The sequence below is a fragment of the Lynx canadensis genome, chromosome A1 (assembly GCF_007474595.2).
Source record: "Lynx canadensis isolate LIC74 chromosome A1, mLynCan4.pri.v2, whole genome shotgun sequence".
Taxonomy (NCBI): Eukaryota; Metazoa; Chordata; class Mammalia; order Carnivora; family Felidae; genus Lynx; species Lynx canadensis.
In genome coordinates, this window is record NC_044303.2 from 224355770 (window position 1) to 224376957 (window position 21188).

The 21188-nt window shown below is 35.7% G+C and overlaps 1 protein-coding gene across 2 annotated transcripts in view; it reads left to right on the forward strand.

The window, feature by feature from the left end:
- CDH18 (cadherin 18) overlaps nt 1-21188 on the forward strand; it is a 348818-nt gene that overhangs the window by 99346 nt on the left and 228284 nt on the right. For both annotated transcript variants that reach the window (XM_032594646.1, XM_032594647.1), the window contains exon 3: nt 14316-14435. In XM_032594646.1, coding sequence (XP_032450537.1) covers nt 14316-14435 — 120 coding nt within the window. The remainder of the gene's footprint in view (nt 1-14315; nt 14436-21188) is intronic.

The following is a 21188-nucleotide window of genomic DNA, read 5'->3' on the forward strand; positions in this document are numbered from 1 at the left end:
ACACAGGCAACTTAATAAATTAAAGCTTTTATAACAAGAAAGACTTTTTTCAATCTCATCTGTGCATACAAAGAAAATGTGTTTCTATTCTATTGTAAAGCCGTTGATGATTTCCCCCTAAATACTTAGGGGTATTGGAACATGGGAATGAAGCAGAAAATAGCTTTCAGTGAACAAAAATTCCCTATCAGAGAGGAACAACAATAAAAAAAGAGTAAAAGAGATTTACCAGGGGGCAAATGTCACAGTCCCTTCTGATGGAAGTCATTCTTCTCCTTTGGGGGACACAAAAGTCCTTGACCCACTGGGCACCCATCCAGCCACACTTATTTAGAGGTAGCATTCCTATTTTAAAGGGTAAGCATCAACTCAATTTCTGTTTTAACTTTAAAATTGTTCAGCTTTATTGAGTTATAGTTGACCAAAGGAATTTTATTTATTTAAGGTGTGCAACTTCATATTTTTGATGTATGTATTCACTATGACAAGATCACCATGATCAAGCTGATTAACATATTCATCATCTCACTCAGTCAACATTGCCTGCCTTCTTCCCTCCCTCCCTCTCCCCCTCCCTCCCTCCATCCCTCCCTCCATCCCTCTCTTCCTCCTTCCTCCCTCCCTCCCTTCCTTCTTCCTTCCTTCCTTCCTTCCTTCCTTCCTTCCTTCCTTCCTTCCTTCCTTCCTTCCTTCCTTCCTTCTTTCCTGTGATGAGAATGAAAGATCCATGTTGTTAGAAAATTTCAAATATGCAATATAGTATTGTTAACTATATAGTCACCATGCTGTTTTCTAAATCTACAGAAACTATTCATCTTGAATAACTGATATTTTATACCATGTGACCACCATCTCCCCACTTCCCCTCACTCCATAGCCCCTGGAAACTATCATTCTACTATCTGCTTTGTGAGTTTGAGTATTTCAGATTCCACATTTCAGTAAGATAATATATCTGGCGTTGTGTGCCTGGCTTATTTCCCTTAGCATAATCACCTCCAGTTTTCCCTATGTTGTTGTAAATGGCAGGATTTCCTTCTTCCTTAAGGCTGAATAATCTTCCAATATATATTCCATATATTTTTGCTTGTTTCACATTTTCTTTAGTCATTTGTTTTTTGATGGACATTTAGACTTTGAAGTTGTTTCTATATCTTGCCTGTTGTAATTAATGCTGCAGTGACAGGAGAATGAAAATATCTCTTTCACATATAGTGATTTCATTCACTTTGGATTTATTTACATACTCAGAAGTGGGATAACTGGATCATATGATAGTTCTTGTAAATTGTTGAGGAAACTTTATACTGTGTTTTTTTTAATATAATGGCTATACCGATTTACATTTCCACCAACAGTGTCCAGTGGTCCATTTTCTTCCCACCCCTGCCAACACTTATCTTTTATCTTTCTTATAATAGTCATTCTAACAGATGTGAAGTCATATCTCATTAAGCTTTTCATTTACGTTTCCTTGATGATTAGTGACATCGAACAGCAGTGTACCCATTAGCCATTTGTATTTCTTTTGAAAAACATCTATTTAGATCCTTTGCATTTTTTAAAGATTGGATTACTTGTTTTTTGTTTGTTTGTTTTTTGTTTGTTTGTTTTGTTATTGAGATGTATCAGTTTCTTTTAGATTTTCAATATTAAGTCCTTATTAAAAATAAAGTTTGCAAACATTTTCTCCTATTTCCAGGGTTGTCTTTTTACTGTTGACTGTTTTCTATGCTGTGCAGAAGCTTTTTACCTTGATGCAATTCCATTTGTCTATTTTTATTTTTTTTTCCTGTGTTTTGGTGCCATATCCAGAAAATCATTGCCAAGACCAATTTCAAGAAGTTATCTCTATGTTTTCTCCTACATTTCTCCTGTTTCTTTATTCCGTCTCTCTCTCTCCCTCTCCCTCCCTCCCTCTCTCTCTCTCTCTCTCTCTCTCTCTCTCTATATATATATATATATATATATATATGTATATATATGTCTGTTTTTATACTATTTTGATTATTGTGGCTTTGTAATATATTATGAAATCAAAGTGTGATGCCCCCATTTTCGTTCTTTTTGCTTATTTGTTTTGACTATTAAGGGTCTTTTGTGTTTCCATATGAATTTAGAGGTTTTGATAAGGATTTTATTGAATCTGTGCATCACTTTGGGTGTTGGGTACATTCAAAAAATATTAATTCAACTCATTTTTAAACACAAAAGACAGGAGTTAAAATAAACAAATTGAATAATTGTCCATTACAGAGAAACAAAGATAATTCAGATAAAATAGAATAATTTAAATTAAAAATCTAATTTTCTGACACTGAAATCTGAGATTTTACTGCATTCATTAAACAGGAGTAGACTGAAATGAAGAGTAAAGTTTTCAAGGAACAAAAAAAAATCGATTTCTAAAATCAGGGGTGCCTGGGGTGGCTTAGTCGATTAAGCATCCAAGTCTTGATTTCAGCTTGGCTCATGATCTTGTAGTTTGTGAGTTCAAGCCTCTTATCAGGCTCTGTGCTGACAGCATGGAGCCTCTTGAGATTCTCTCTCCCCCTCTCTCTCTGCCCCTCCATGTTCTCTCTTTCTCTCTCACTCAAAAAATAAATAAACTAAAAAAATTTAATAAGAAAATAATAAATAAAGTAAGATGCTGAAATTAAAACAAATAATAATCAGTGGCCTGAATGATGTGATGGTCGTAGCTGAAGATTAAGTTGGTGATCTAGCAAATAAAGCCAGGGACATCTTACTTTGTGTAGTGCAAACAAGACAAAGTGGAAAAGCATATATGACATAGTAATAGACATGGATGATCAACTAGAAATATTTTTCTTCTGTTGTGGGAAAAAAGATATATACATATTTTAAGTTTATTTATTTATTTTGAGAGACAAGGGGGCGAAGGGGCAGAGAGAGAGAGGGAGAGAAAGAATGCCAAGCAGGCTTCTTGCTGTCAGCACACATCCTGATGCAGGGCTAGATATTATGAGCCATGAGATCATGACCTGAGCGGAAATCAAGAGTCAGATGCTCAACCAACTGAGCCACCCAGGTGCCCCTCCCCCTGCACACACAAAGAATATATTGAACAAAAGAAAACCTGAGTTTTCAACTTGAATAAATATAAATAAGCACCAAGCAGGAAAACTAATTAATTAACTAATTTGAGAACCCACATTCAAATTTCCTTGGATAATGAAATTTTAAAATGTAATGTAAAAAAGAGATAAGTTTTGGAGTACCTGGGTGGCTCAGTTGGTTGAGCATCTGACTTCAGCTCAGGGCATGACCTTGTGGTTCATGAGTTGGAGCCCCACATGGACTTACTGCTGTCAGTGAAGATCTGGATTCAGATCCTCTGTCCCCCTTGTCTCTGCCCCTCCCCAACTCGTGCTCTCTCAAAAAAAAAAAAAAAAAAAGAGAAATGTTTAAGGACAAAGATTTCTCGAATTACAGTTTTCATGAGCAAAGATACAAATGAAAAAGACAATGGAAAACTGTATAAAAAGTCTTTCATTGCAGCATCATGATTATCAATAAAATATTAGAGAAAATAATTTTTCTGATATGAAAATACTTAGAAAATTTCAGACATGGAAAGACTAGGAAAGATCAACAACCATATCTACTGCCAAAGCATGAATATACTAGAAGTATTTATTATTAAGAACTTTAGCCAATTACTAAACTACACAGTATTTCTAGAAAGAAATACTAATTCTAGAAAGAATACTAATATAATATATTACTAATTATTAATTAATTAGTATTAATTAATCAAATGCTGTGAAAAAGCATTTGATCTTGATTCTGTTAACATTCTCGTTTTTGTGATAAAAGCTTAGAAATCTAGACATTTTCATTTCACATTATTCAAGTCACATTAATGGGTTTTGCAGAGAATAATTTTTGTGTCATCAAATAGTGCTTACTCTTGACTTTTGAAAATAATTTATGGACATAAGGTAAGACCAACAAAATGAGAATGAACAAAGGCTATTTACTCAGAGTTTGATATAACAAGACGATTAACCACAATCACTCACTTGCATTTTTGCAGAGATTCCAAAGCAGGCCGAAGAGTTGGAAAAGTTTATAGTGAACCAAAGAGAAAGTTTTGAGTATGCCATGATTGGAGGGGTTGCCATAGAGAAACTGTAGGTGGGTGACCTAGAAGCAGAGCGTTGTATATGATTGGAAGGGGAGAAAGGTGTAGAGAAATTGCAAGTTATTGATTAAGTCCTGGCCATTTGGGGCTGGATGTTATTATTTGACTTCCTGGATTGTTGGTAAGGTGAATCATTTAACTTCCTAGACATATGACTTACGGAGAATAAGTAGCCTGGTTCCTGGGCTGGTTATTGTAGATAATGGGTTGGTTTCTTGGGCTGTTTGCTACAAACTGTGAGTCAGAGTTCTGTTTTAATTTACGGTCTCAACGTTGCCCATTTATATACAGTCTCTCAAATAAAACCTTAGAAAAAGCATAAAAGATGTAATATAATGTATACCATCAAAGAAAGCCATAGAAAATCATAAGTCATGATATACTATATACCACATAGACTTAAATCATGTAACTGACAAAAATTATGAGTGAAAAGGTGATAAATTATACATATTTTCTCCAAAATCATTAGGATCATACTATTTGCTACCTAAAATTATTGAAGTAAAATATAGGGATTTAATTAACCATTTTACCCGTAGCAATAAAAGTAATAGTAACTAATTAAAAAATAACATTAAAATAGCATTACTTAATTTTAATTATTAATTAAAACTACTAATGTAGTAACTGGATAGCTCAGTTGGTTAACCATCTGACTTCAGCTCAGGTTATGATCTCACAGTTTGTGAGTTTGAGCACCACATCAGGCTCTGTGCTGACAACTGGGAGCCTAGAGCCTGGTTCAGATTCTGTCTCCCTTTCTCTCTGACCCTCCCCCAGTTGTGTTCTCTCTCTCTCTCTCTCTCTCTCTGTCTCTCTCAAAAATAAATGAACAAAAAGTAAATAAATAAATAAATAAATAAATAAAATTAATGATGTAATTAAATTGCATGATGCAAGAGGTGTTGGGAGGTAATTGTGATGCAATGAATCCATCATGTTTAATTATGGTATAGCAGTGAATAATTTTCAGTTGTGATACAATCAGAAAATTTTCAATTATAATGAAAGAACAAGCAGTAGGACAAAGAGTTGGTATACCCAAATGGTGGATCTGGTGAGAGTGAGCATAGGAACTAAGAAGTAAAGAGGCTTCTAATTGTATATATGCACATTTTTTTTTCTAGTTTATTTTTGGAGGGGCTACTTTAAAAATATACAGATTAGGGGCACCTTGGTGGCTCAGTCAGATGAACATCTGACTCTTGGTTTGGGCTCGGGTCTTGATCCCAGGGTCATGGTATCAATCCCCACGTTGGGCTCTGCCCTGAGAGTGGAGCCTACTTTAAGGTTCTCTCTCTTTCCCTCTATCCACTTTCCCTGCTTGTGCTCTCTCTCTAAAATTAAAAATATATATACATTTGCATATATGAATATTTAATATAATGAAAATTCACCTGAAATAATATTGCACTATTCAGAACAATGCTGAATTTAGTAAAAATTTTTATTTTTCAAATAGAATTTTCTCCACTGAAAATTAAAGCAATTTATAGATATAATTTCTAATGTTTGATAAGAAACTGATATTAAATCCACAGCAGTGCAATGAGCTTAATTAGCACATCTGCTAAATTGAAGAAACGACTTGTGAACACTTTGAGAAATATTGAAGTTTTTAATTATGTGTGTATATATATATTAAATTTTCATGCATATATGAACATTTTCTCCACTTCAAAAAACAATTTTCTCTCAAAATCTCATAATTTTATTTTGCATAGAATAAACAACTCTCTGAAGTACGTATTTGTCAGATTCCCATATGTTGACTAATTTAACGTTTGAATGCAAAGAACACAGATTTTCATTTAAAAGTACTCACTGTATTAGAATTGAGTACAGAACCTAACCTTTGTATCTGGTCAAGTATAGTCATTACACAGAAAAGCAATGCAAGGTAGCTGGGGAGAGACCCGTTAATACCGAATGTATCACACAGAGTTTAAGCAGGAAAACAAAATCCACTGTTAATTAGACCAAGAGCAGGAATCACATATGTGGAATAAGTTACAAAAATGAAAGAGGTAAAAAACCAACCAAGTTGCAGGTCATGAGGCAACCAGCGAAGGAGTCCTGTATCCCTAGGGCTAGAAGAGTCGTGTTACCTGACCCTAGGAGCTGGGCTTTGTTGCATGGATCTGGGGAAGAAGGGAGCTCAGAGGGGGCTGAAACCATTGCAGAAGCGCACACTGCCAGAGATACCACCCTAAGCAGAAAGAGGGAGGGAGGGTGGCGGGGAGGTAGACGGAACGGAAATAGGCACACCTTTCCTTCTGCATTGCAGTTTTCCTCTAGTCCCCACCTTTGTTTAGGTGGTAAGGAAGATTCTAGAAAGGCACAGCAGTATTGTCAGTACCTGGAGATTACTTCTGCTAAGTAGTCCAGACACATCTTTATGTTACAAGATGTCTTTATTGAATTGGCCTTTCACCATGTAGGCAGAGGGTAGAAATTTAATGCTACCTCTCCCCCAAATAGATGCAGTTGGATGGCCATTACATACCACCAAGGAAACACACGCACACACACACACACACACACACACACACACACACACACACAAAGGTGAAGACACTGTAACTGTTGAACTGAATGGAACTGTTAAACTCCATCATGACTGGTTGGAGAAATACATGGTAGGGGAAAGAATGTCACATATCAACACAGATAAGACCAGGCTTGAATTCCGCCTTTTCTAAATGTCAGCTACACATTTAGACCTCAATGCCCTCATCTGTAAAATGGCATTAAATGTAATTTTCTCAGTAGATTGATCTAATTATTCAATTAAATGACAGAGGGATACCTGGGTGGCTCAGTGGGTCAAGCGTCCGACTTCGGCTCAGATCATGATCTCACAGTTTGTGGGTTTGAGCCCCGCATTGGGCTCTGTGCTAACAACTCAGAGTCTGGAGCCTGCTTCAGATTCTGTGTTACCTCTCTCTCTGCCCCTCCCCTGCTCACACTCTGTGTCTCTCTCAGAAATAAAGAAACCTAAAAAAATAAATTAAATGTCATAGAGCAGAGTGTTTTTCATATAATTGGTACTAAATTCATGTTATTTCCTGAATTATTATTCTTTTTCTTTTTAAGGAATATACAATAAAATTTACTTGAATAATGTGAAATTTCACATTATGCAGTTCCATAAAAGGGATCTAACTGAAAGTACACAGAACTTATGATGGCCATGATTTAAAATACACAGTTACAGGGTTACCTGTGTAGCTCAGTCTATTAAGCATCTTTTTTTTGTTTTTTTTTTCAACGTTTATTTTATTTTTGGGACAGAGAGAGACAGAGCATGAACGGGGGAGGGGCAGAGAGAGAGGGAGACACAGAATCGGAAACAGGCTCCAGGCTCCCAGCCATCAGCCCAGAGCCTGACGCGGGGCTCAAACTCACGGACCGCGAGATCGTGACCTGGCTGAAGTCGGACGCTTAACCCACTGCGCCACCCAGGCGCCCCTAAGCATCTAACTCTTGATTTCAGCTCAGGTCATGATCTCACTGTTTTGGGTTTGAGCCCTGTGTCAGGCTTTGAGCTGACAGCACGGAGCCTGCTTCAGATTCTGTCTCCCCCGCTCTCTCTGCCCCTCCCGTACTCACACTCCTCTTCCTTCTCTCCCCCCTCTCTCTCAAAAATAAATATATAAACTTTTTAAAAATAAAAAAAATAATACACAGTTACAATAGTGATTTTTGTTTTGGTACCAGATGTTTCAGAAGTGTTCTTGCAGAAGGATTTTTTAAAAATCCAATGACTCCTGGGTGAATACTCAAAGCTTTATCAAATTACACAATGGCTGGAATCCTGTGTTATTGCTCTGTTGGTGAAATTACAGTCCTCCTGTGTAGAATGAAATTTTAGTTGTATCTTGATGACTATTGCTTTTTCACACTCCCTGGAAAAATCTTCTGAGAATTAAGCCCTAAGAGATTCCTTCAGAGAGATTCTCTGCCTACATAAATCCTTAGCTTATTTTTACTCAGAGTTCTTGCTCAACATTGATTCACTTGATATTTTAACAGAGCTGTGAACCCTGACAAATCATGCATAACGATTTGCAATCTCAGAGAATATTTGCTTGTATTAAAATGCCTTATTAAATATTTCAGATTGGTCTTTAGAGACTTTCAAAAAGTCCACTCTTTCTGCTTCTCCATTGATATGTAACTTTCTAAAATGTGTGCTATTTATAAGGCTGTAGTACAAAAAAGAAACCAAATGAAAAGAGTGACACAGAGCAATTCCCAAAGGAAACAAGGCTTAAATTTTATAGCAGAAAAGATATCTTGAAAGCTTTTTTATGTACTTTAATCTATTTTTTTTCAAATTTGTATAAAACATCAGCTGAAAGGTACTAATCCCTAGCATGGGAACAGTTAAGTATGTGCCACAGGAAATATTTAAGATGAAAATTTTGTACACTAAATAGCCAGTGAAGCTTTAAAAAGCTTTTGTGGGTTTTTTTTAAAATAGGAAATAGTTGTAAAATTAAAGCTTATAAAGCACTTTTAAAGTTTTCTTTGATTGAAAGCCAGTTATAAACAGAAGGGGCTACCGGTTGAATATATATTGACCAACATATAATAATTTCTAGAAGAAATAGATTATTTTAATATTGTAGAATAATGGAATTTCTGTCATCACTTCATATATTTTCATTTGGAAATACAGCATTATAAAGAATAATAATTTTTCCACTATGCATATAATTGGGGGACATAGTATGAATAAAGGAATTGAATTGTCCAATGTGGGATACCCTTCTTAGAATAAATACTGATTTGTTTTCTCTTTTTAACCAGGAAGAAAAACTCTTCATTAACATAACCAATATATCTCATTAACTTACTGAAAAAATGCCAAAAAGTATATCACTAGTAGTGCCTAATGTTTTAAAAAAGTCAGACACCATTAATTTCTACCTACTTTTATCAACTTGTAAGAATAACTTTTATTGTATCTCATTTATGATATAGCTGGTATCACATAGCGTAGGGAATTACCATCTTTGTGTGTGTGTGTGTGTGTGTGTGTGTGTGTGCGTGCGCGCATCCGTGACTTGTAACTAGATTCTTTGACAGATTCAGTTAAAGAACACCTGTAAATCCTGAGAATAAATGTAATTTCTTCCCACTGCCACTGTAACACATTTTATTAGTTTGCTAAGGCTCCTGTAAGAAAGTACTGGCAAGCCAAGTAACTTAAACAACAGAACAAATTTTGTTTCCCTGTTCTCAAAACTAGAAGTCTGAGGACTAAAGTGTTAGCGGGGTCATGTTTCCTCCTAAAGTACTGGAAAGAGATTTGTCCCCAACGTCCCCTTCAGCTTCTAGTGCTTTGCTGGAAATTTTACCTTTCAGTGCTTATTTAAGAATCACCCCAATATCTGTCTTCATATTCATGTAAAGTACTCTGTGTGCATGCGTGCGTGCGTGCGTGTGTGTGTGTTTCCACATTCCTCATTTTTATAAGGACACCAGTCGTATTAGAGTAGTAGGACTTTATCTTAATTAATTATGCCTACAGTGACCCTATTTCCAAATAAGATGGCCATGACGTCCTGGAGTCTAGAACTTCAACACATGAACGTTGAAGGGAACCAATTCAACTCATAACAGACACCCTGAAGCATTCTGTTTTTTAGGTTATCTATTTTTTAATGAAAAAAAAAGTTTTTTTTTTTCCTAATGTAAAAGAACTCCCAAAAGCACTTAAGGGTTCTTAAAATGTCGCCATCTAGGTTTCAGATACGTAAGAAAGTAAGATATGTATATATTTTTCTTTGGGCCTGAAACTTCCCTACCAATTCTCCTTGTAAGAAATCCTTCAACAATTGGGCAAAGGACTTATTTTCCATCCTCGCTATTTATTTTGACCTTTACTGTATCAGGGGCAGGCTGATTTTTGGTTGGGCTATATGCTGTACATATACGTGTGTTCCCTTCAGCCAGCAATCTGTGTATGAAGAGTGGTGTCCTCATACCTTCAGATGCCACCAAAGTAGAGTGACACAGGTAATTTCCTCTCCCTTGCTTCATGCATATTAGAATTGCCCAACACCTATGAGACCTACTCTATAGAGATGTGTATAACTGTTAATGACCATACATTTTGACCAGGATATAAGGTTATTATATTTGCTTTCTCTTCCCAGGATCCCTTCTCTGCTCATTTCTTGGTGCTACTTTAAACCATCACTTACATAATACCAGCAGGCTACCTTTCTTTCTTTTCTTTCTCCTTTTCTTATTGTTCTTTATTTCACTTGTCACTCCATTCATGCCTTTCAGCTTTCATATAACAAGACTGAACTTTTATAGACACTTTAAGCCAAGCAGAAGAATTTTTTTTTTTTTTTTTTTTTTTTTTTTTTTTTTTTTGTCATGTGGTGACCCAGCCTATTACCGCAAATGAGGTGTGATCTTGCACAATTTGTCTTTATCAGATTTCTCTATGGAATGGTTGACTGGGGACTGTTTTTAAGACATTAAAAACTGTTTAAAACCTGAATAACTATTGCAAGGCCAGATCAAATTTTAAAACCTGAGGATTTTATAAGTGTGGCTCTTTAAAAGATGACTATTGTTTTAAATTCTTTTAATGTTTATTTATTTTTGAAAGACAGAGAGAGAGAGACAGAGCACGAGCTGGGGAGGGGCAGAGAGAGAGTAAGACACAGAATCCGAAGCAGGCTTCAGGCCCTGAGCTGTTTGCACGGAGCCCGATGTGGGGCTCGAACCCACCAACTGCAGAGATCATGACCTGAGCCAAAATTGGACGCTTAAACAACTGAACCACCCAGGTGCCCCAAAGATGACTATTATTCTAATACTTTCTATCTATACTCTTCTCTCCTATCTGAATCTCAGTAACCCCTATCTGCCAGGTGCAATCAGCATTTTTCCTATCAGATCAAAGATTTGACCGATGTAATTTTATAACACGTTAGCCACATCGTGGGCTTTTTACAGAGCTTGTCTGGGCACTTACTACGTATTTCAATTTTTTTGTTTTCAGTGTGGCTCCAACAAAAATGGCTCCTAAACCTACTTTTATTTGTAGACTTATTTATTTGGAGATTGGTATTCTCTGAACAGGTTGGAGAGATAAATATGAAGTATTGAATGAATTTTGTGACATCACAGAAAAACTCATTAACACTCTATAAGCATCATACTAATAATTAGAACTAGGAGTGAAAGAGGCAGTGAACAAACTCACTCCTCTAAGTGTAATGGAGCTAGGACGTGCAGTGCTGCAATGAGGAAAATCATGGTGCCCACACAAGCCTAAACAAGGCTTTCTAAGAGTGGAATATCATTGAAGCAAGGGAATGGTTTTGTCTTTCATTTGAACTTTTAATTGTGAGATTATGGATTCACATGCAGCCATTAGAAATGATATGGACAGGGGCTCCTGGGGGCTCAGTCGGTTGAGGGTCCAACTTCGGCTCAGGTCATGATCTCATGGTTCATTGGTTAGAGCCCCTCACTGGGCTCTGTGCTGACAGATCGGAGCCTGGAGCCTGCTTCTATTTCTATGTCTCTGTCTCTCTCTGCCCCTTCTCTCTCTCTCTCTCTCTCTCTGCCCCTTCTCTCTCTCTCTCTCTCTGTCTCTCTCTCTCTCTCAAAAATAAATAAACATTAAAAAATTAAAAACAAAAAGACACGATATGGACAGATCCTTTGTATCCTTAACTCAGTTTTTTTTCAGTGATATAACATACAAAATTATCATCTTGAAAAACTATACAAAATATCATATCCAGGTAGTCGAAATTATTTGATCTTCAAATCTTATTTAGATTTCCCCCAGTTTTAATTGGATGAATGTTTAGTTCTATGTAATTTATCACCTGTGTATGTTTACGTAGCCACACCATCATCAAAATACTGAACAGTTCCAACATTATGAGGATCCCTCCTGTTGCTGTTTTATACACCAATCTCACTTACTTCCATCTCTTCTCCTTGAAACTGCCAACTACTAATCCGTTATCAGTTTCTAAAATTTCATCAACTCAAGAATGTGAAATGAACAGAATCTTACAATATGTCACCTTTTGGGATTGTTTTTTTTTTCCCCCACCAGGTATAATCCCCTAAAGATTCATCCAACTTGTTGCATATATCAACAGGGTGTTTATTTTCATTGCTGAGTAGTATTCCATACTATGAATGCACAGTAATTCTTTAGCTGTTTTTCCCAGTAGAGTTCATCTGGGATGTTTCCAGTTTGTGGCTACTACAAATAATGTTGCTGCGAATATATATGAATATTTGCAAACACGGTTTTAGGTGAACATACATTTTCATTACTTTAGCATCAATGCCCAAGAGTACAGTTTGCTGGGTTGTGTGGTAAATGTGTGTTTGGTTTTATAGAAATCTGCTAAATGTACACTTCCACCTGCGGTGTACAAGTGACCTAGTTTCTGAGTGTTCTTGCCGCATTTAGTGTCACCACTGCGTTTTTTCATTCTTAGAGATTACTTTTAGACATCACACAGTCCTCCTCTTCTGAGTATGCATAGCTACTTACCATATTTCCACTTATAATCTCAATGTAAAACTGCTACTTAGAGGCCAGAATCCTAACATATTGTTAAAAGTCCATATACATTTATAATCTGCTAATAAGGATTCTCAGGTGAACACGGCAGACTAATTGTATTAAGTTTTCTAGTATCCCTTGAAGAACAAGCTTTGCTTAAAGTTGCATCTGCATTTCCACTTGGAAGTAAAATCTTTGTCGTTAAACAGATATTTGACCCTTAGTAAGTGCCATACCTAAATAATTGAAGTCATGACTAAAATTAAAGACTGACAGTTGCCAGTGCCTCCATAGTCAAGGACCAAAATGAATGCAGGATTGCACACAGGCTTACTTGATTGTGGAAATATTTTGTTTGCTACATAACATGAATTAGTAGTGGAATCTTTTCCAGTTAGGCAGAATAAAATATCAAGTATGCACTATTAGATGATTCATCAAGTACATTTTATGAATAAATGAGAGCTCTTCACCCACTAATTTTACAGTGATGTTACATAGCCCTTAATAGATGGTTGTCTTGTTATTCCTAGATCAGTTTTCATTTGGGAATAACTAAAATATGATATAAATGTATCTAATTATGCAAATAGTATTTTAATAAACATAAAAGAAACCAGCATAATTCATCCACTAATTTTACTACCTCAAAATACAATATTTTAATGTTACACTTTAAAGTACACTTTAAAGTACACTTTAGGGGCGCCTGGGTGGCTCAGTCGGTTAAGCGTCCGACTTCGGCTCAGGTCACGATCTCGCAGTCGGTGAGTTCGAGCCCCACGTTGGGCTCTGCACTGACAGCTCAGAGCCTGGAGCCTGTTTCAGATTCTGTGTCTCCCTCTCTCTCTGACCCTCCCCCATTCATGCTCTGTCTCTCTCTGTCTCAAAAATAAACAAACGTTAAAAAAAATTTTTAAAAAGTACACTTTAATTTAAAAAAATCCAGCAAAATAGGCATATTTTGATACTCATTGTAGAAAGATGATTATGTTGGTACCGTTTATAAGAATCTAAAGGAATGAAAACTGAGCCTTGGAGACCAGTCAGGAGACTCATTAATAGTCTGTGTAAGAAATAAAAAGGGCATAAATGAATGAAAATGGTTTGAACATGCTGTTTTGATGCCATTGATAATTTAATGTCAACCCACCCACATTCCAACCTAATCACAAACCATCCCACCTCCCATTTCCTGAATCATGTAAATGCAACATATGTCCTCACCATACCTTTAACTTTACCCCATCATTGCGTACCTGCTTGATCCTTGATCATCAACCCAACCCAACCCCGATTATGTGAGTGTCAGAGGAAGCTCTCCACAGTGTTGACAGCACAGAAAGAACTATATTAAAATATTGGAGACCAAATATTCTATGTCGGCCTCTCATTTGGTACAGTTGTGGTCATGGGAAAAAAAGCAAGGGACAGGTTTGATAGATAAATCCAAGAATTAAATTTAGTAGGATACGTCTCTTATAGCATTCCATAGGTATTGAAGAATAACCTTTTTCTGTGTACAGAGCATGTGCTAAATGTTACCACACACTAAAATTTGTTTTCCTGAATTCACAGGTACCTCTGTTCTACAGGTTACAGCTACTGATGCAGATGACCCTACCTATGGAAACAGTGCGCGGGTGGTTTATAGTATTCTCCAGGGACAGCCCTACTTCTCCGTAGACCCTAAAACAGGTTAGTGCATCTATGTGCAATTTATGTGCAGATGTGTGCTAAAATAAAAAAGAAACGAATATTTTTATCTCTGTGTACTCTCGTACTTAGGAATTGTTATTTTAGCACATTTTAAAGTGTCCTCACTTTTTCTAAAATGAGGTAACTGAATCATTGAAGATAAAATAACTGTTTTTCTTAATACTTTGATTATCCATCATTTATACCCATACCAGTAAAAAGTTTATCTTTGCATATCCCTGCAACAATTACTCTCTGCTTAAAACAAATGTGGAGTATTACATCAAGTGAGATTTTCAAGTGTATTTTTTATATTAATTACATATTAGTTTTAAGTCTTTGCCAAAAAGGGTAAATATTCATTGGATGTTTCCCTATTTTATTTGAATTTTATTGTCACATAAGTTGTCATATATTACATTGGGGGAACTACTGTGTCTAGAACTGACATTTTTTCGTAGTTGGAAATTTCGTCACTCTTCAAATATTGTCTTATATTAGAGAAATTAACTGAGAGTGAAGACAAAAACATAGAAAATGTTTTTTTTTTTTTTTTTCAGGAAAAATAGGTATTCTTCTCTCTTTCCTCTCCTTTTTCTGTCCTAAACAATGATATCGTGTTATGTGATGTCAAAATGGGAATGCATTATAGGATCATGTTACAGCAGCATAATCTAAAAACCACATAAAAGTTCATGGCCCCATTGACAAATAATTTGTTAATAAAAATGTGACTAACATACATTGATTTTGAATGTAGCCAAATGTCCAGTAAGAAATGAGTTTCACATTTTACTCATAGTTTAAAGATAGTCATGAGGCACAGATGGAGAGAGAGATCCAGGATATTCCAGAGGTTCCTAAATCCTTTCTAGTTACATTAGATTCATTCTGAATCAGATTAACATGTGGGATTATCAAGACGTGATGGACACAGCCACATAACTAACACAGAAGACAGCTATGTTTGGTTGTAATATCCCCTTATGCTCACATAATTGCATGGCATACCAAACATTTTTTAAGGGACCCTCTTCATAAGTTTATGCATCTCAGGTTTGTTTACCACTATCTTAGATGAGTTACATCCAACTGAAAAGATGCTAGCACATTCCCAGTAACTAATACCATTTGAATGCCAAGAGTATTGTCATGATCCTGTTTTCAAGAGAATTCCACAAGGTTATTTGTCTTCTTTCTTCCCCTGGTGTGCTCCAACCCATAAGTATATGGGACAATAATAGATCTCAGGCATACTGTTAACCCCTTAGTTATTATAATTTATGAAGAAAATAATGAAGAATATGTTCAGAGCTCGGTAAAAGCAGAATACATACATACAAGTAGATCCTTGTATTATATGCATTATAATTATAAAATAAATATATAATAAAATGAGGTAAAAACTAAAAATCAGGAGATGATAAAAAATAATACAATGTGAACTAAAATAAGTATCAGATAAGCAACTTCTTGAGAGGTCTGGGGGACCCAGTCAGGTAGGCATCCGACTCTTGCTTTTGGCTCAGGTTATAAGCTCATGGTTCATAGGTTCGAGCCCTGCATTGGGCTCTGTGCTGTCAGCACGGAGACTGCTCGGGATTCTCTCTCTCCCATTCTCTCTGTCCCTCCTCCATTCATGATCTCTCTTTCTCTCTCTCAATACAAATAAAGAAGCTTAAAAATATAAATAAAAATATTTTATTTTTTAAAATAAAAAATCAGCAATAGTCAAGAATGGCATCTATGTATGAATGATACTCATATGAGTTTTTACCACTGCTAACAAAGACTATTAGAAGAGTTATCTGGTTTAATATACATGTACTTATATTTCGAGTTGAGTCAATTTTCACACAGCCTTCATATATTTTTACCCAATAAATAATGAATATTTCAAAGAAAAATATAACATTTCAGAACATTTCTGTTGTTAAATTCTATGTTTAATTTGCAGGCACATAAAAAATGAGACCAAAAAAGCCTACCTTTTAATTATATACAAGGAGCATACTAGATATTCTTTTCTTTTCAACACTTTTACAGCATTTTAGATATCAAAGGGTTTCTGCTACATGTTTCTAAAAAAAGGGTAGACATTGGGCTTGAAATCTTTCTCAAACACTTCTGCACTGATAACAGACATTCCACACGTAAGAGGACAGTGATGTTATACTGTAATTAATATAGTATAGTGCAGTAATTCTTAACTGTTATTTTTCTAAAATACTAAGGTTTATTCCAGAATGATTTAAGGATACTTCATGATCAAATCCTAGGATGTTACGTAATATCATAATAAATTGGTCAAGTGACTTAAATTATATGCCCCTGTGTACTTGCATAGAAATTTAGAATAACAACTAAATCCAATGAGAAACTTCATGCAATGTTCTTAGCCCAGTCCTAGGAAAGATATAGGTAGGTAGTCAATTTCTAGTGTCCCTCCCCTTTTAAAAAAAAAATGTTTGTTTATTTTTGAGAGAGAGATAGAGTGCGAGTGGCGGACGGTCAGAGAGACAGGGAGACACAGAATCCAAAGCAGGCTCCAGGCTCTGAGCTGTTGGCACAGAGCCCGATGCAGGGCTTGAACTCACAAACTGTAAGATCATGACCTGAGCTGAAGTCAGACACTTAACCAACTGAGCCACCCAGGTTCCCCATGTCCCCACTTTTTTTTTTAAGATTAAAAAGAATTTCCAAAATTGCATAGTATGCCATCACAAGGGTTTGAAATAGTCTTAACTGAAACAGGAAAAAATTGTTTGAAAGAATTTTTAGTCCACATTAACTATATAAAATGTGAATTCTACATATTATATATCACTAAGTTACATTTTTCAGGCATTTAAAGAAAATTTTTTAAGTATTCTTATTAAGAAAAATATACTTTTAGAAAATGTGGGATGACAATTTAAAAGAAAGTAAGTTAAAAAAAATAAATAAAAGGAAGTAAGTTAGACGTGAAAATAACCAACATTTTATCCTTAGAGATGACTGTCCCAGCTGAAAATAGTGTCTCTAGATGAGATAAAGTGACATGCTGTCCAGGAAACAATTGTCATTAATGCACAAGTCCTGACCCACAATAGCTCTGATTCTCTAAAAAGACCTTTCTTTAACATCTTGTAGCAGAAATCAATCAGCTATAAAAATGCACTCAGGGGAAGGCCTCAGTGAGTTTCTTAGGATGTAATTGAACAAGGCTTTCAACATAGTTTCTCCAGTGTGCATGATGTAATTAAAGTCATCAGCAACTTTGTTTCTATTTAACCTTTTCAATTTTATTTTATTTTAACAATGAACAAAAAATTGCTTGTGGAAGATCACTATATATTTGGATAAAAGATGTAAAGCATCTTTAAAAGTTTTATGAATTTCAATGTTAATTTTGCATAATTCCATATGAAACTCTACTTGAGAATGACTTTATTTTCCCAAACGCAATATTTTGCTTATCGATAGCCAAGCAGTTAAAATATTTAATTTATGGTCCAAAAAATCTGCAAAAGGAGAAAATTTGTCCATAGCAGAATATATTTTGTCAATTTGTCTCATCCAATAGCCCTCTCTAATTGATATAACAATAATAATTGCACAAATCGTTGTAGATACATTTTCAAATAAGTTCCTACAATTAGCTGCACATAGACAAAAATAGTGAGCCTAGTGCTGAAGAATTTGTTTCTTTAGAGAAAAAATAATGCATTAATTCAGAACTGTGTCATGTTTCTTAATTACTGAAAGAAATTATGTATCACTTTATTTTTTTTAGAGAAGAATTCTAAGAAGTTCCTGAAAGTGTAAGAGTATATGGGGTTTAACACAAGAAGTCCATTTTATTGTATTTTATTTTTTTTTAATTTTTTTAACGTTTATTTATTTTTGAGACAGAGAGAGACAGAGCATGAACGGGGGAGGGTCGGAGAGAGGGAGACACAGAATCTGAAACAGGCTCCAGGCTCCGAGCTGTCAGCACAGAGCCCGACGCGGGGCTTGAACTCACTGACCACGAGATCATGACCTGAGCTGAAGTCGGCCGCTTAACCGACTGAGCCACCCAGGCGCCCCAAGAAGTCCATTTTAGATAGCATTTAAGAAATAGACAGTTGACACCAGTGGTTGTTCACTCAATAACAATTTCCCACTTTGTTGGTCCTATTAGAATTCTAACTTTGCTCATTGTAGCAGCATACTCACTTAAGAAGCTAGATTTCCCATCCTCCCTGTTGCTATTGTGGCACACTTCTAGCCAATGAGCTATAAAAGAAACACCACTAGAGGCTTTTTGATATCTCTATATAGGTGCCAATGCTTCGTCGTTTTGGTTTCCCACCTTCTGGATTTACACATATGCATAATCCCTGGGGGTACAGCAACTATCTTGTAATCGTGGGACAATGAGCACACAAGGTGAAAGTCGCATGGGAAAAACTGGTGAGCAGAAGCCTGGCAGTGAAGTCACTCTGAGTAATTTTTTTATGCGCAAACACATGCAGTGCTGATACCTGGACTTTTGTGAAACGAGCTTTGCAGACTGGTAAATCCCCTTCCCAGCACTGTGCACTTCCCACACAGGCGTAGACATGGAGCTCCTAGACTACTTTTATTCCTCTCAACCCAGGACACATGGTCCAGAGAGAGAGAGAGTGCAGTGCTTTCTGTATTTAAGGAGTCATTTTCAGTTCCACTGCCAATACTAAGCTGGAAAAGGAGATTGTTCACACTGACTTGAATATCAAAAGGTACATTAATTGTTGATATTTGGGGGGAATCAGAGAATAGAACCAAAGATAATTTTCTCTGACACGCCACTGAACATGCATATGTGAAAAATAATTTTAACTGCCATCAAGATGTAGTAAGTAAACTATATACAGTATAGACGTCAGATAACTCTCCTACTACCGCCTAGGTCCATCTGTGCTGTTACAAATGGCAAGATTTCATTCTTTTTTTCAAGACTGAAAAATATTTCAGTATATTGTATTATTGTATGTGTATGTATACACACACACACACACACACACACACACACACATATATGTTACAAATGGCAAGAGTCCATTCTTTTTTCATGACCGACAAATATTTAAGTATATTGTGTTATTGTATGTGTGTGCATATATATGTACATATATACACATATAAATATATATATGCACACACACATATATATAAACACATATACACACATATATGTATATATGTTACAAATGGCAAAAGTTCATTCTTTTTTCATGCCTAATATTTCAGTATATTATTTTATTGCATATATATACATTACATTTTCTTTATCCATTCATCCGTTGATAGATACTTAAGATGTTACCGTATCTTGGCCTTTGTCAATAATGTTGCAGTGAATATATATATATATATATTTTTTTCAAATATACATATATATTTTCAAATGAATGTTTTTGGTGTTTTTTTTTTTTTTTTTTTGATAAATATCCAGAAGTAGAATTGCTGGATCATCTGATAGATTTAATTTTAGCTTTTAGAGGAAACTTTATCCTGTTTTACATAGAAGCTGTACCAATTTTACATTCACACCGACAGCATAAAGGGATTCCCTTTTGTGTACATTCTCACCAAAACTTATTTCTTGTCTTTTTGATAACATTCATTCTAAGAGGTGTGAGGTGATAGCCCATTGTGGTTTTGATTTGTATTTCCCTGATGATGAGTGATGTTGTACATCTTGGCCACCTGTATCTTGGCCACCTGTATATCATATTTGGGAAAATATTCAGGTTTTCTGCCCACTTAAAAAATTAGTATCACTAAAACACATTATATTAGTTTTAGGTGTACAGTATAATGATTTGCCACTTGTGTCCACTGTGAAATGATGACCACTATCAAGTCTAGTCATCATCCATCGCCATAATAAGTTGCAGCTGTTTTGTATGTGTGTGATGAGAATTTTCAAGATGGACTCTCCTGGCAACTTTTATTTTATTTTTTTTTATTTATTTATTTATTTTTTTTTTAATTTTTTTTTTCAACGTTTATTTATTTTTGGGACAGAGAGAGACAGAGCATGAATGGGGGAGGGGCAGAGAGAGAGGGAGACACAGAATCAGAAACAGGCTCCAGGCTCCGAGCCATCAGCCCAGAGCCTGACGCGGGGCTCGAACTCCCGGACCGCGAGATCGTGACCTGGCTGAAGTCGGACGCTTAACCGACTGCGCCACCCAGGCGCCCCTCCTGGCAACTTTTAAATGTGCTCTGCCCATTTTTTAATTGGATTGTTTGGCTTTTTCTTTGCTACTGAGTTGTATGAGTTCTTCGTGTATTTTGAATATTAACTCCTTATCAGACACAGGACTTGAAAATATTTTCTCCCATTCCATAGGTTACCTTTTCATTTTGTCATGGTTTCCTTTGCTGTGCAGTTGCTTTAGAGTTTGATGTAGTCTCACTTGTTTATTTTTGCATTTGTTGCTTTTATCTTTGTGTCAGGGTCAAAAAAAAAAATCATTGCCAAGACCTATGTCAAGAAAGATACGGCCTATTTTTTTTCTAGAAGTTTTGTAGTTTCAGGTCTTATGTTCATATTTTTAATTCATTTTGAGTTAATTTTTGTGTATGCAGTAAGAAAGCAGTCCAAATTCATTCTTTTGCATGTGGCTGTCCAGTTTTCCAAACCCCATTTATTGAAGACACTGTCCTTTCCCCATTGCATATTTTTTGCTCGTTTGTTATGTATTAATTGACTATATATGTGTGAATTTATTTGTAGGC